Consider the following 14,436-nt stretch of genomic DNA (forward strand, 5'->3'; position numbering starts at 1 on the left):
CTTCTTCCTGGCATCGTCTTCCAAATTAAGAGGGAAACTTCCTAATTCACAAAGGAACTTTAAAAACGGCGATGGGAAAGGGGTATGGGCAGGCTGTCTCTTGCTGGGACCCCTCCGCCAGCCTTGCCCTCGAAGCCCTCCAGCCTCCAGACGGGTTCCATCGCCCTCCTTCCGGGCGCCCGCTCCCCGGGACGCCGTCAGGGCCGGAGCACACGGGGCAGGCGGCGGCCCCGGGAGCGCATCCCGCCGGCAGGGCCAGCCCGGGACGGGCCGCAGCCCCAGACCGCTCCTCCCGCCGGCTGCCGGGGCCGCGGAGCCGCGCAAGCCCCGCCCGGGCGTGGTGGGGCGGGCGCCGAGGGGCGCGGGCAGCGCCCACAGCCCGGACGGCGCCCGGCGCGGCGAGCCACGGCCGGCCAGGTCTGACCTCCCTTTCCTTGCCCCCTTCCCTCCCTTCGCGAGCGGGGCCGCGCCCGGGCCGGCCCCCGGCCCTTCCCGGCGGGGTGTCGGTCCCGGCGGCGGGGGCGCGGCGGGACGGCGGCGCGGTGCCCCCCGGGTGACACCGGCGGGCGGCGGGTGGCGGAGGGTGATGCTGGGGCAGGTCACCGCGGGGTGTCGGGTCACGGCAGAACTCCGGGCTGTCCCCAGGCGGTGTCCCCGCGGCTGGGGACAGGCGTGCCTGACGTCCCGTAAGGTCCCGTAAGGCTCCTCTCGTCCCGTTGGCGGTGCCGCTGCCGCATCCCTACCGTCCTCCCAAATACAGAAGAGCGAGAAGAACACAACTCCCAAACAAACGTGCACAACTACGATACTTTTGAGATACCTACACGGCTAGCTTTCAGAATTTCAAGAAATTAAATTGGGACGTAGTGTGGCGTCACACTGCGACTTAAAAATTGCTGTCATCAGGAAAAGGACATTAAATGATTTTGCGTGCTTTAATCTGTTTGCTGCACGTATTTGCCACTGGGAAGCCGAGCAGGCAGCAATGAGCTGGGAGGGGGCCCCTGAAATCGGGGTTTGTGGGGGTCTGCGCCCGGGGCTGGAATGGGTGAGCACTGACTGACTGCATCACTTCATGGGAACAACCTCATCAATACCTAGGAAGCAGCAGAAAAAGCATTCCTACATCAGATTTTGAAGGAAGTTTTAAATAGCGCAGGCAGCAGTTTGTTTGAGCATAGCATTATGCAAAATGACTCAAATGGAAAATAAAGTTCCCAGTGTTTGGAGGTGAGTAAGGGCCTTGGCCAGCAACAAACCTGAGAATGACTTCCTTGATTCCTACACAGGTCCACTTTGTGTCTCATCATTTCCCTTCTACAGTCCAATCTTTATGGCACCAAAAATATTTATAAGTGCTGAGTTTGGGTGAAAAGATGGAAGACATGGCCTTGAAATTCAAGAGGTATGGTCCAAATGCATTTAGGCCAGTAAATATTTCAGGATGGTGAAGGGAATCCACTATGTACTGCTCAAACCCACGCCTGTTGAAACATAGGAACTTTCCAAAGTTTCTCCAGCAGAGAAAAGACATCCAGAACATACGGACAGAAAATTAAGCGTTTAGTTAAACACTGCATTTTGTTAAAAACAGAGGAAAACACTGACAATGTGATAAGGAATATGTAAATTTTTTTTAACACACTTCAAAAAGGTAGAACATTGTTCCCTCCCCCCTGAAATGTATTTTGATAATTTCCAAGCAGATGGCAAAGAAAAGGAAATTATATCAATACCTTTGGGGAGAATGTGACATTCTGACTTCTTGAAGCCTAGAAAGAGGTTTATAAACTTACAAAATGAAAAAGACAAATTTAATCTTTCCAGACTTGTCAAACTTGTCTCAATTAATTTTTGATGACATAATTAGAACTTAAGGCTTTAATGTGCGCTTTTTTAGTTTACTTTTCAAAAGATTTAACTTTTTAAGACTCGGGGGAAACTGAGGGCTTTGCGGTGGGAACTGGAGCAGGAAGAAGGGGCGGACTCTGTGTAGGTTTGAGTGCTGATTCAGAGTACTCTATTAAGCCAAGAGAAGATGAACTCATTTTTATCCTCCCTTGGGGAATCAGACAAGAAACAGGAAGTCATTGATTCTAAGTAAGATCATTCACTCTGCAAGTGTAAACAGTGTGTTATGTGCCTGTAAATATTTCCAGAACCCATTGGCTTGTTGGAAAATACAAAGTAAATTATTACCATCTCTAGCAAAGAACCTGCAATAAAAAGAGTTATTTTCAATCTTTTTATCCATAATGTTTATGCAGTGGAATATTAATGAGTTTGGACATTGGGAAACGACTTGGCTGGACACACTGTTCACTGCCAGAAATCCATTGACTCAAATGTTTTGTCTGTTGAAAGACAAACATTTTTAACTCCACCCTGTAATATTGCACCCTATCAAAAAGCAAAAATTCTTTCATTACTTGACTCTTTTGTGTTTTCACTGCCACAGACACTGAAATATCCCACTGTTAACCAGATGTTGGCCTCATCCATTTCTGTTTTATGTAGCAGCAATTAGTTAAAAAGGAAAAACCTAAAATATCCTAAACAGTCTAATAACATGTTGCCAGTCCTCATTGCTTAGGAGAGCAAAATCCAGATAAATCTGCAGCTGAAACTACTTCTCCCCTCCAAAACAGGAGAAGCTGCTGCTTGGCAGTGCCACCTTCTCCCCTTGAAAAGGGGGATTCTGGACAAGCAGAGATGATCATGGACTAGGGACAGGACAACAGCGAGCAGCTTGCTTCCCTGACAATCCAGGGAAATTTGTGTAAGCTTAAAAGGAGAATGGCAAAAAACACCAGAGGTGTCTCAGTCACCAAAGAGGACTGCAGCTGAAGTGCTTATGTTTAGAATGTGGGTGTTGTAGGATCGGCTTAGGAAACTATTTTAATAATGTACTTAAATCCTAGTGATTCCTTGGGGATACCTGAATAGGAGATTCCTGAAAAAGGATAGTTGTAACCTCTGGTTTAGCAGCTTGAATCCCAGCCTGCAGGACCAAAGGAAGAAAGTGAAAAATGGAGCAGTTATCTTCAGACAAGTGATTGTGGCAAAAAGTTACAAACCTCACTTTTTCTTTCCTAGTTTTCCTTCTAAATTAAGGTATGGAATGAAAGAAACAAGGAATTTAGGGTATGAGAAAGGAAAGAAGGTTTTGAGCCAGAGTTTTTCACCTGTTTAGTTAAAATGAATTTTAGAGTCACATGAGACATCGGAATTTAGAAGAGAAATAGAAAATATTACTGTAGCAAAGAAAAGTGAAGGACTTTTTTGGAATCTGGCTCATGACTTTGATCTTGTGGTGCTTTTCCTTTTTTCTTCCTGTTGTCAAAAACAACAGAGAAGATAAATTCCTCAGTGTTTGGTCTCCAGCTGAGGGGTTTCAGGTGGGGCTGCCTCTTGTGGTGCAGGGAGGAAGGGAAGTGCTTGAAGCTGGGCTTCTGGAGGCCTGGGATAGCCATGGGAGGGGGCCCCCAGTGGTGTCACTCACTCATCCGTGCTAACTGTGTCAGGACCTGCAGTGTGGAGATCTGTATTAGCCTTAATCTTCCTGTGTCAGTCTCCTTCATCACACTGAAAACAGTGGCTACTTGCCTTTCCTCATCAGTGTCCCACTGTTGAGGTGACAAACATGCAATATAACATTATGACTTCTTGTTTTTTTCTTTGTTGTGATCTTCCAGTGGCCTTCCACTGAATGGTTTTTTTTTACATGTTTATTATTTTTGAGATAAATTGGATACTTAGGAGCTATTCAGGCTTTATTTTCAAAGCCAAACCTAAGTGTCCAGAACCCTGCAAAGGCCAGGCCTTTATTTAGCAAGGGAATTTTGGACTGAATGGTTACATTCAGCCATCCACTTACTCCACTAAACTGTCTACAAATACTTGGAATACAACAGAGCCCAGTCCTTCTGCTTACACACAGATGATTTTCTTGGCTTCTCAGACTCAAACTATGATGAGCCAGCTCTCATGCTGAATAATTTTTCCAGAAATGCTTGTCCAGAAGGGCACTGAGGCTAATTTCCAGAAGGCATGAGCAGTTAAATGTGGATAAAAGCAGAGCTGAGACTGAAACATGCCTGAACCAGGATGTCCTGAGATCTGCAACAGCTAATGCAAAAAGATTGTTTTTCACGTGGGGGGTCCATTAGAGACCATTTGGTCACCCACCTTTTCATTTGGAATCAGAAACTTCCATCTTGTTAAGGATATTGAATTTTAAAGGCAATTTGATTAAGCAAAATTTTAAAGGACTTTTAAAAGAGTGGTCTGCCAAACATTAAACTTGCATAAAACTAACTCACAGGCAGTTACATCTGTATAAAACATTTGCTAAGCAAAAGCTCGGTTCCCTACAAGACTGTCCTGAGCAGGAAAGGATAAATGCAGCAACTGAAGATTAAAATGTGAGATGTGTCTCTGCTTATCAAGGAAAAGTAATTGCAGCCATCGGATAATTGAAGAAATTAAAATACAATAAACCTAAATATTATCAACACAGATTACAGAATTTGATAGTTATGATAAGGGCCTCAGAAAACTATCATACTTTTACCATGTTTTGTGAAACTGTACTTGTGTAAAATTTGGGGGCATTCTTGAGATTTATATAAAATAGGTTAGTATGCATATTAAAATAAAGTCAGACATTAAATACAGACTGAATTTGACATAGGGACTTTTTCCCTTTCTTTTTCCAGCATAAATATGGCTGAACTTTCAGAGCCAGAAGGTACTGTAAACTGGAAGGAAAGATGTTTAACTTTGGAGTCACAGTTAATGAAATTTCGTCTCCAGGCAAGCAAGATCAGAGAACTATTAGCAGAAAAGGTAGGTCTCATGGGATGAATTTTAATGATATATAAATTATTTTATTTTATTATGGAGGTGGATCACAAGTCATGGTTTGGGATTACAAGTACTGAGATTTTTTTCAGAAAGGGAAAAATAGCTTTTTACAACAAAATATATGGAAATCATATATGTTTTAATGCTGTGAAAGAATTTTACACATCAGAATTGCCAGCAAGAAATATTCATTTTCAAGTAAGAGCACACTGGCAACTCTCCTGCAGAAAAAAATATGTATCCAGTAATCACTTTTACAACACTGAATAATATTTAACACATTTATTAAGTATTTGAGATGTGATTTAAGACACAGAAATCATCACAGAGAAAATCCAAGAGTATAATTTTCCCCAGTATTCTTTAATGTATCATATAATTTACCAGACTTCATTTTCTATAAGAAGACATCTCCAACTATGGCTTATCATCTGAGTCTCTGTATCCAGAAAGTCGAAAAGTATTGTATCATTTAATTTGAAAAATATTGTTTCAATATTTAATTTATTTTTCAGAGGAGAAACATTTCACTTGGTGTATTCAAATATGTGTATCCCAACAGTCAGTTTTAATTGAGCCCATATCTGAAATATAAAACCCCCACCATTTTATTTACCTGGTAATATTTTGACAGAACAAGGCAATTAAAAGAGTACAAGAGACAAAAGATCTTAGAGGTTTATTGTAACTATGTCATCATTAAGACCCACTTCAATGAATTTCTAATTGAAATGTTTTATTTTAGTAACTCTTCTTGAGCTAAATTTTCCATCAATTGCTCCCCCTAAAGAAAAATTAAATTCAGATAACCTGATAGTATGTAAGCGAAAATACTTTTATTTTTCACATTAAGTGAATTGTTCTTTTTTGTGGATTTATCCATTCTCCCTTTGAAGCCACAAATACACTTGATCTCCACATTTAGTCCTCAGTGAATCCTTCCCACTTTACTATGTTTTGGTGGGGGCAAAAGCTAAATAATATTAAAGCAGGAAGAAACAGATATTTTTCTATTTACAAAGAACCCTGGATGATGTACAAAGTTCCAGATGTGTTCCAGTCCTTTCCTAATAATGCTTAGTATTGTTTTCCTTGACAGCTAAATTAAAATTTACAATTGAGTGTTTTCATGGAGATACCTATCTTAATTTCAGGATCTTACACAAAGTCCTTTAGATCCCTATATTATGGGCCATCTATTATTTTATTGACTGTCCACTAAATCTTTTAAGGACCTGCATGTAAATCTTTCTTCTCAGAAAGCTTCTCTTATCATAAATAACAAAACACCACCAAAACCTTTGTCACTTCACTGCTCAGTGTCCATTACCAAATGTCTCCCTTGAACAGCAATGAGCCCGCAAGAGATCTCTGTAGATCTCCCCTGATAGCTGCTGGTCACTGTAGGAAGTAATCAATAATGTCCTATTTTTATTGAGCCCTTTTTGTAATTCATGGAGGGACATTCCCTCCTACCCCTTGGCTTTTTATTTCCTTGAAACACTTTGCAAAATTCAAATAGTTATAATAACCAGACCCTCCCTATCTTCAGCCTTCGTGATCCCCTCAAACTTCATTAGCTTTGTAGGCAAACACCTCTCTTTTTAAGGGCCACTTTAACTCTTTCTTTACCTATAATACTTATCCACATGCACCATAATTTTGCTGTTACATTTTCTACTAACTTACTTACTACCGACATCAGACTTACAGATCAATAGTTGGTTCTTGTATATCAAGAAAATGAATGTAATCCAGTTCTTGATTGAATACAATTTGGCAATTTGTTATTATTCATTTCATATGTTCTTGGCCTTATTTGTTCTATGGAGGCACCCAACCTCAATTTGAGATGGAAAAAACAGAATAAAGAAATTTAGTATTTTCTGTATTAGACGTTTTTTTATTAAGTAGGCATGAAAATTTACAGCAGTATAAAACAACTTCTAATAAAAAACTTTTTTCAAATAATATTAGTTATTATATTCCAAATTTCACTGAAATTGTATTCTTACAGTTAGCACTACAAATAGTACTCGGCATGACTAAAAATATTGCTGTTAGAAAACAGCGTAGTTGAAAACTCTTAATTTTTTCCTAATCCTACAATTTTTCTGTATGGCAAACTGTTATTGAAGAGATATTGCAGCATATTAGGTTTTGGAAGGATAATGAACTGTGCAAAGACATCCTTGAAATTTCATTTAAGAATTAAAAAAAAAAAAGAATTAAAAAGGAAACTACCTGTGCCTTTCATTGTAGTTAGCAAAGCTCAGAGGTGAGCAAGTTATTATCATCAGTCTTGGGGGAGAATATCCATCCCAGAGTACAATCCTGGCAGCTGTAACGCTCATTGGATACTCACACAGTCAGAGCTGTTAGGTCAGAGATATTTGTTCTGTCTCTATCCCATCTGGATCACTGCATTTCGGGATGGAAAGTGGCTAAACACTGGACATGACTTTCCTGGCAACCTTCTAGCAGCCGTTACTGCCAATTTTTATGTGGCTGCTGCTGATTGTAGTTTTGGCAACCAAAAAATTAAGATTCATGAACAATGCTTCACAAAACTATATAAGTTTTAAGAAAGATTTTAGAAATTTGAATGCTTGCTATTTGACTTTTCACTTTGTTCATTTACAGTTTGCATTTACAGGCTCTTAACTGCTAGAAATACCCTCTTAAATTAATAGCAGTGTGTGCATAATCATACAATTTCAAATATCAACATAAAAAAACCCAAACAAACAGAATAAGATGGATAAAACCACAAGTCTTTAGCACTTGCTCAAAATAAAGTATTCAAAGGCAAATACTGCTCTCATCTGTGAGAAATATGACTCTGAAATAGATAAAAAACCTTCAGAACTTATGTTACTGTCCTCTTGTTTTAGTTTGCCTTACCTTTCTCAGAAAATTTAGAAAAAGCAAAGTGATTACAGGAGTTACATGAGAGAAACATTTTCTGTTGAAGACCACGGTCCAACAAGTATTCAGTTGGGATAATTTGACATAATACTCTCCAGAGCAGAGCATTTACAGACTTCATGAAAAATGATCCTTCTCCTTACTGTGCCACTTTGACTTTTTAATATGAATCTTTCACTCATAAACTGGAATTCAGTTGGAACATGTATCAAAGTCTGATCACAGCTTAATAAATTTGATCACATTCATCTGCAAATTTAGAAATTTGCCACAATTCAAAAGCAACCATTTTCAAAATGGGCATTAAAATCTTTGCATGTATTTCTGAGTTGGTTTCATTTGCCAAAAACTCAGTGGTTATTTTTTCACATATTTTAATTTTTTATTTATACCGACAGCTCTCAGTATTTGTTAAAGATACACTCCCACTAGTTTGAAATTGAACTGTGTGGGATTGTTATTTCACATGTTTTAATTTTTGAAATTATACCGACAGCTCTCAGTATTTGTTAAAGATACACTCCCACTAGTTTGAAATTGAACTGTGTGGGATTGTTACTCAAAAATATGTTTGGGAAATAGCAAAGGGAGTAATGAAAACCCAGTTGGCCAGTATTTGACAGTCATCCTGATATTAATGACAAAATAATAATGCAGCTGATATCAGGATTTATAGGTACTTTCCAGATTTGTTACTTGTTATAGAATGAAACACATTGGCAAATGTGTCAGAAATAATTCTCACCCTTACTTTGATTAGCACAGGCCTTTATTTGTGGTTTTGTTTACAATCATCTCTACTCTATGAAATGTGTACTGAAACATTGAACAATAGCAGCAGACAGTGTTCCACTTCAAAGCAGCAACAAAATCACAGCACTGTGGTGTGACAGATGTAAAACCCTGTGGGTATTATACTATGTAATTGTTGTAGAAAAGAGAGTAAGAATGATACTGTGACAAAAACAGGGAGTCTGTAAAAGAAGAGAAGAGAAATGGATTGGTGGTAATTCTCCAGCCTTCCTCCTCTGCCTGTGTTTGAGAGGTATATCTTCAAGACAGTATCAGGGAAAGGAGTTTACATCCCATTACCCCATGTGTATGACTTGCCAGAAACTGCCATTGGGTTCTTCCTCTTGTTGTATAAGAGTCTAGAATCAGATTTACATAAGGGATGTCTTGGATCTGGCCATTTCCAATATTTGTGTATGATCTGTGTGAGCCCGTAAATGTATTCAGGCTGCCTTAATTGAAGTACTTTTCTTATACACTAGAAATCAAATACCTTTGCAAAGTTATTTTATTTAATAGCACCCCTGCAAATAAATGAAGAATTAATATGAAAAGTCTTGAGTATATTATTCTAACGGATGTGTTGTGATTGAGAAAAACAAACTTGACTGTGTTCTGTAAATTTAGGAAGTAGTCATCCTTGAAACTCAGCTGAGGAGTTTGAGAAATTTGCATTGTAAATGTGTTGCATCAGTACAGCTACCAGAGCTTTAATTTTTTACTGAACTTGAGAAGAGAGAGAAGCGAGGCAATATACAGTGTTTTTAGAAAACTTAATCCGTTCCCTGTTTTTTATTTGTTTTTAATATGTTTTCATTTTGCCAAGTAAAGTCTATATTTATAAATGTAACATGCAAAGAAAGAAACCTTGTTGAAGTTTTAAGCAGAAGCTGCTGCTGTAAGTGGGAGAGGTCTTTACAGGAATTTAAGGAATGATGTTAGAAAGTATCCTAGTAAGCCAAATTTAGGATGGCTGTGAAACTGAGCTTTAAGGAGAAGCCTGTATTTTAATGCAGCTTGAGTCTTACGTATGTGAAGAGTTTACAAAAAAACCCCTTTGTTGAGTAAGAAATTACATGTTTCTACTACAAGTTTAGCTTTCAGCTGGGATTTCAAATCACAGGAAAAGTTGGTGACCTTCATTCTTTTCTCAGTAAATGCATTTTTACCTAGAACATGCACACAACATAAGGTATAAAGTTGATGTTCTTCCTACCACTAAAAAATTGTTTTAGTAGAACTACATAGCTGTGTTAAATTCCCACTTGGGCAGCCTCCACTGAATTTCATCAGACCCCCATAAGGATTGAATATGGCACTAACCCAAATGCTGTGTTATGGGTTAGTCTGTCCAGTAATACTCAAGCTTCCTATGAATGTCTCCAAGTTTGTTTCCTGCAGTGCTGAGGGTCATTATGTTATGCTTTAAGTGGTTTTCAACAAATACAAATGATTATGAAAGAGAATTCTTTTCATATGTATGTTGTTTTAACCTTCCACTTGGATATTCTCTGTATACATGCTCAGCTAGCAACGAGTGTGTACATCACAAATGTAATATTATTTATGCTTTCTGAACAGATAGTGAAAATTGAATGATAATCAATTTTTAGGCTAAATACTATTTCCAGTATATTCCAAAGCATAATGCATTTTGGACTTTGTCTTACAAACCAACAGCTAAATCTGTGTCCCACTGTATTTTTATTCCTTTCATAGACCTATTTATGGTATGTCATTTGACATTTGAAAACGAAGCAGATGCAGTCTGTTTTGTTATCTCTGGCATGGCAATTTCATGTTTAATGTTTTTGGAGGAAAAGTCAGTAACTCATTGGACTTACATAGTGATTGCCAATATAAAAATTGTAAAAAAGCACAATGAGTATTTTCATTTGCAATCAAAGGATTACAAAGGGTAAAGGGGAGCAGAACGCAATTGAACAAAAATTATTCAGATGAAAGTAACTTTTCTGTATTTAGTTGTCCTTAAAAATTCTTCTCATTGTGGGGAATAATTCAGTTGCAATTAGGAAGGTACAAACAGGACAAAGCAGGGAGAGTTAAGGAGATTAAAAATTTTTATGAATAGAGTAGTAGGTTTGTTTACACCTTTTTAATACCTACACACGTTTCTTATAGTTCCATTTTTATCCCTTGTCTATTATTAAGTTTATGCTATGCCTTTTTTAAATGGTGGAGCTTTTTTTTTTGTTTTGTTGTTTTTGCACGTCTTAAAACTACATTCTTTCTAAGGAGGTTGAAAATGGAAAAAAAAAAACCAAAAAAGAGAACTCAGGAAGCAATAAATTAGTTGTTCTTGTAGAGGCATGGCTGGGTAATGGCATGAAGAGCACAGCCTTTCTGTGAGGCCAGAGGATTAGTACCTCCTTTCTACTGGTATTCACTTCTGTTCTAGCCCACCTAACATGCGGAGTTGATGGAAGTTGTGGAAACTGTGATAATGGGTCCTTAGCCAATCTAATACTTGTTTAGCATTTCACGTATAGGATCTACAGAATTTTGTTCCCCATTTTTGATGGAGAGAACTATTTTTGCTCATTCAATTTTCGTTTCCCTGGGAGTGTACTTTCTTCCTTTAAATACCTGTTGTCTTGTCTTTAAAGTGCAACATGCTGCCTTATATATATTTCTGGAATCACTTGGTCCTTTACCATGGATTTTCAAAGTGTCATATACACTTCAACGTCATGAATAAATTCAGTTTCAGTCAAGTTTTCTTTTTTGAAAATGTTGGCTGTGAGTGGTACCTTTGTTTTCCAAGCCATCACCTCTCAGGAGGTAGCACATCCTATTTCAGATGGACGCTCATGTTGTAGCTCTAATCAGAAGCCACAATTCAGGGAGACACAGGTAGCAGAATTTCCACAATTGCAGTACAGTCATCAGTAGAAAACAAAGCAGATGAACATATTCTTGATATATGTTTGTCTTTTTCACGTCAAGCAGTATGTGAGACTTCTTCCTTGCTGCCAAAGGGCTTTGGTACCTTCTTCCCTCTCGCTGAGCAGTGTCTTCACTCCTTTCAAGATTTTGAATACTCTGATAATGTCTGTGTTAAGAGTGGCCATCTACCTAATTTGCGCTTGATTGTGTCTCTGCAATTTAACTATCAGGATAAGATCTGAGTTGGGAAAGATGACTACCAGAAAGAGGGAATTTCCTAGTGTTTTACTGGGCTTAGGAAAGTTCTGTGACTGACCTTGGGAAAAGCACAGTTACTGAGCCAGCATTACGTGCTGCTCAGTTGTCCTTCACTACACTGCCTCCTCAAATCCCACTGCTGAATTTAACATTTTAAAATCTGTATGTTTGCTGGCAGCTGTCCTAGCCGGTTCTGGAAAAGTTCCCTCTCTGGGCTTTTCTGATTTATATTCTTAAGTTAAGTTCCCAAAGAAATAATGAATTTTACTACAATGAACTCAACTGAGATGTGAAAGATTGTTTTTTCATACGTACTTTTCACTCATTTAATGACCACCAGAAAACCTTTTGAGCTAAATAATTCTTTAAAATCATGTTTAAATATTGAAAAGAACTTGAAAGAAGTAAAATAACTCAGTAGTAAAACTGGTCTAATCAAGGAGAGCAACAGAAATTTTGAGCCTGGTTTTTTTCATTTTGGAAACTGAGCAAATAGAGACTGATAATTTTTGGAGGTTTCATTTTGTTCTAAGGAAAGCTTTTGTGCTAAGCACAGTTCATAGGAATGAGCTGAATTGCTAAAAAGGAGAAGTAAGAGAGGCTTGCAATTAAGAAGTGACTTTTGCCTACCTAGGAGAGCAGTGCCAGAAGTTGCTGCAGTTGAAGTGAACAGGATTGCAGTTCTGCACATGCAGATTGTAGAACTGCTGATCATCTGCAGAAGTGGGTATGTGTCTATTTGTGGTGTGTGCACACATAGATGCAACTTTGACATCAAAGAATCAAATTGTTTTTACACTTCCTATATTTGTGTGACAAAATAAAAAGGAATTGGTTAGATGGCAAATTTGCAGATGAATGGTTGACAGTGCTTTGTTCATGAGAAGAATTGTAGCCTCTTACGTGTTAACTGGTATTAAAAATGAAGAAGATGGGAGAAGAAAAACCATGGGCGAGCACTAAAAAGTGGCAGGTTGTGAGCCTACTGTTGTTGCAGTAGTCAGAGGTGACTACTAGGTGAGCATTCAGGTGTCAACCTAGGCGAGCATTCAGGTGAGATCTAAAGGAAATACAAGGCTGTAGTTTTCTGAATTTAATCCAGGTGACTAATTCTTTATCTATTTTTTTTTTTCATGTAGGAAATAATAAAAACCATAAAATTTCATATACAATATATGCTTAGTCTGTAAGTAGCCTAAGGAACATTTGAGCCCCATTGAGACTTAGACTTTAGCATTAGCCTTTTTGGGGAGATCTGCGACAAAAAAGATTAGGTTCAGGAAGTAATTCTTCATTTAGAGGACTAAAAAACTGAGTAATACTTTTATAGGCTTCATATTGTTCTAGGGAAAAGCTATTGTGTCAAAATAAGTTTTTTACAGAAGGCATATTTAATTTGATAAATGTGGGTGGGTCTGAAGTATAATTTCCTAGACTATATAACAAAATTGATTTCTACTAATAAGTTAAATGCAAAGCTTTTCAATTAAAGATAAGTCTCTCTAATTATTGTATTCCCTTTGGGTTTAAAAAAACAGTCAATAAAGAACAAAGTATTTCTTCCCCAAGGCATGTGCTCATTCCTTCTTTACAAATTATCTTCTTGTTTATTTTTCCTATGAAATATTAGTATATGTATTTTACATTTCTTTTCTTTAGGTGTTTTGTCTATATGGCTTAATTAGGTCATATTTAAAGTTTGTTGTAGCTTTTAAAGATCTACCATTGCCCTTATAGAGAATACATAATACATTGAAGAGAAATATCAAGGCAGAAAGAATAATGTTGGAAAAGATGGATGGAGCATACCTAGTCAGGGTTTTAATGAATGAGTTACAGAACTAGGAGGAATATTACTGTATTTTCCTAAGTTAAACCACTAGAAGAGAGAGCTTTTTCTAAAAGCAGTAAGTCATGCTTCTAGAACAGTCTTACCATTGCTTTTAACTAAAAAATATGTGCAAGACTTTATATGATTGCGCTTTATATTATTGGCTTTATATGATATGTTTTACAAGCATGTTGTAAAACATGAAAACTGGTTGTCATCAAAGCTGTTGAGAAGCAGATTACTTGCTTTTAAGAAGTACTAACTTTTCATCTGGAAATGCAGAGATTTGTTGAAATATTTGGTCTAAACATAGGAATATAGAATAAAAAGGGTAAATCTTGGTCAGATGTAGTAGCTGCCGGGCATACTCTTCAAACCATTTATAAACTTAACAAGTACCACACACACACACAAACCACCTCCCCCCCCCATATCTTTTGTCTTCATAGCTTCTATCAGAAAGCACTTCAAAAATCTTTTTTACTCAATGTGTAAAATGAGTGTCTGCTAGTTGGCAACCTCTGTGTATTCATCACCTGTTTATATCTACTGGCACCTTTGAAAGACATTTGTAGGTGTGTTTATCCCTCAATTGCTTCTCCTATTTCTTTATTTATAGAAGCAACGATAAATCCATGTCTCTGCTTTTTGGTAAGTCCTATGTGGTATGAGGACTGGTAGTTCACTGTAACTAAAAATGGGCAGATTTACTGCCTTTTTTTTTTTTTTTTTTTAATGGGGAAGATTATTTTTCAGCCTCAGATGGTTTTATTTCAGATGATGAAGATTTGAAAAACTGAAGTGCAAGGAAAACTGACTCTAAACATATTCTCAAATCACTGAAAGTTTTGCAT

General features: G+C 37.9%; 1 protein-coding gene across 4 annotated transcripts in view; it reads left to right on the top strand.

Annotated features, from left to right (window-relative positions):
• Positions 1–338: 338 nt before the first annotated feature.
• PLEKHH2 (pleckstrin homology, MyTH4 and FERM domain containing H2) overlaps positions 339–14,436 on the top strand; it is a 52,554-nt gene continuing 38,456 nt past the window's right edge. For 3 of the 4 annotated variants that reach the window (XM_041477158.1, XM_041477159.1, XM_041477161.1), the window contains exons 1-2: positions 1,303–1,405; positions 4,719–4,848. In XM_041477158.1, the coding sequence (XP_041333092.1) occupies positions 1,377–1,405; positions 4,719–4,848 (159 nt within the window). In that variant the 5' untranslated portion in view covers positions 1,303–1,376. Of the gene's footprint in view, positions 418–1,302; positions 1,406–4,718; positions 4,849–14,436 lie in introns of those variants that run through there. The other variant, XM_041477160.1, reaches the window with a different exon arrangement.

Source organism: Pyrgilauda ruficollis, unplaced genomic scaffold (assembly GCF_017590135.1).
Source record: "Pyrgilauda ruficollis isolate IOZ18807 unplaced genomic scaffold, ASM1759013v1 scaffold4, whole genome shotgun sequence".
NCBI classification, from domain to species: Eukaryota; Metazoa; Chordata; class Aves; order Passeriformes; family Passeridae; genus Pyrgilauda; species Pyrgilauda ruficollis.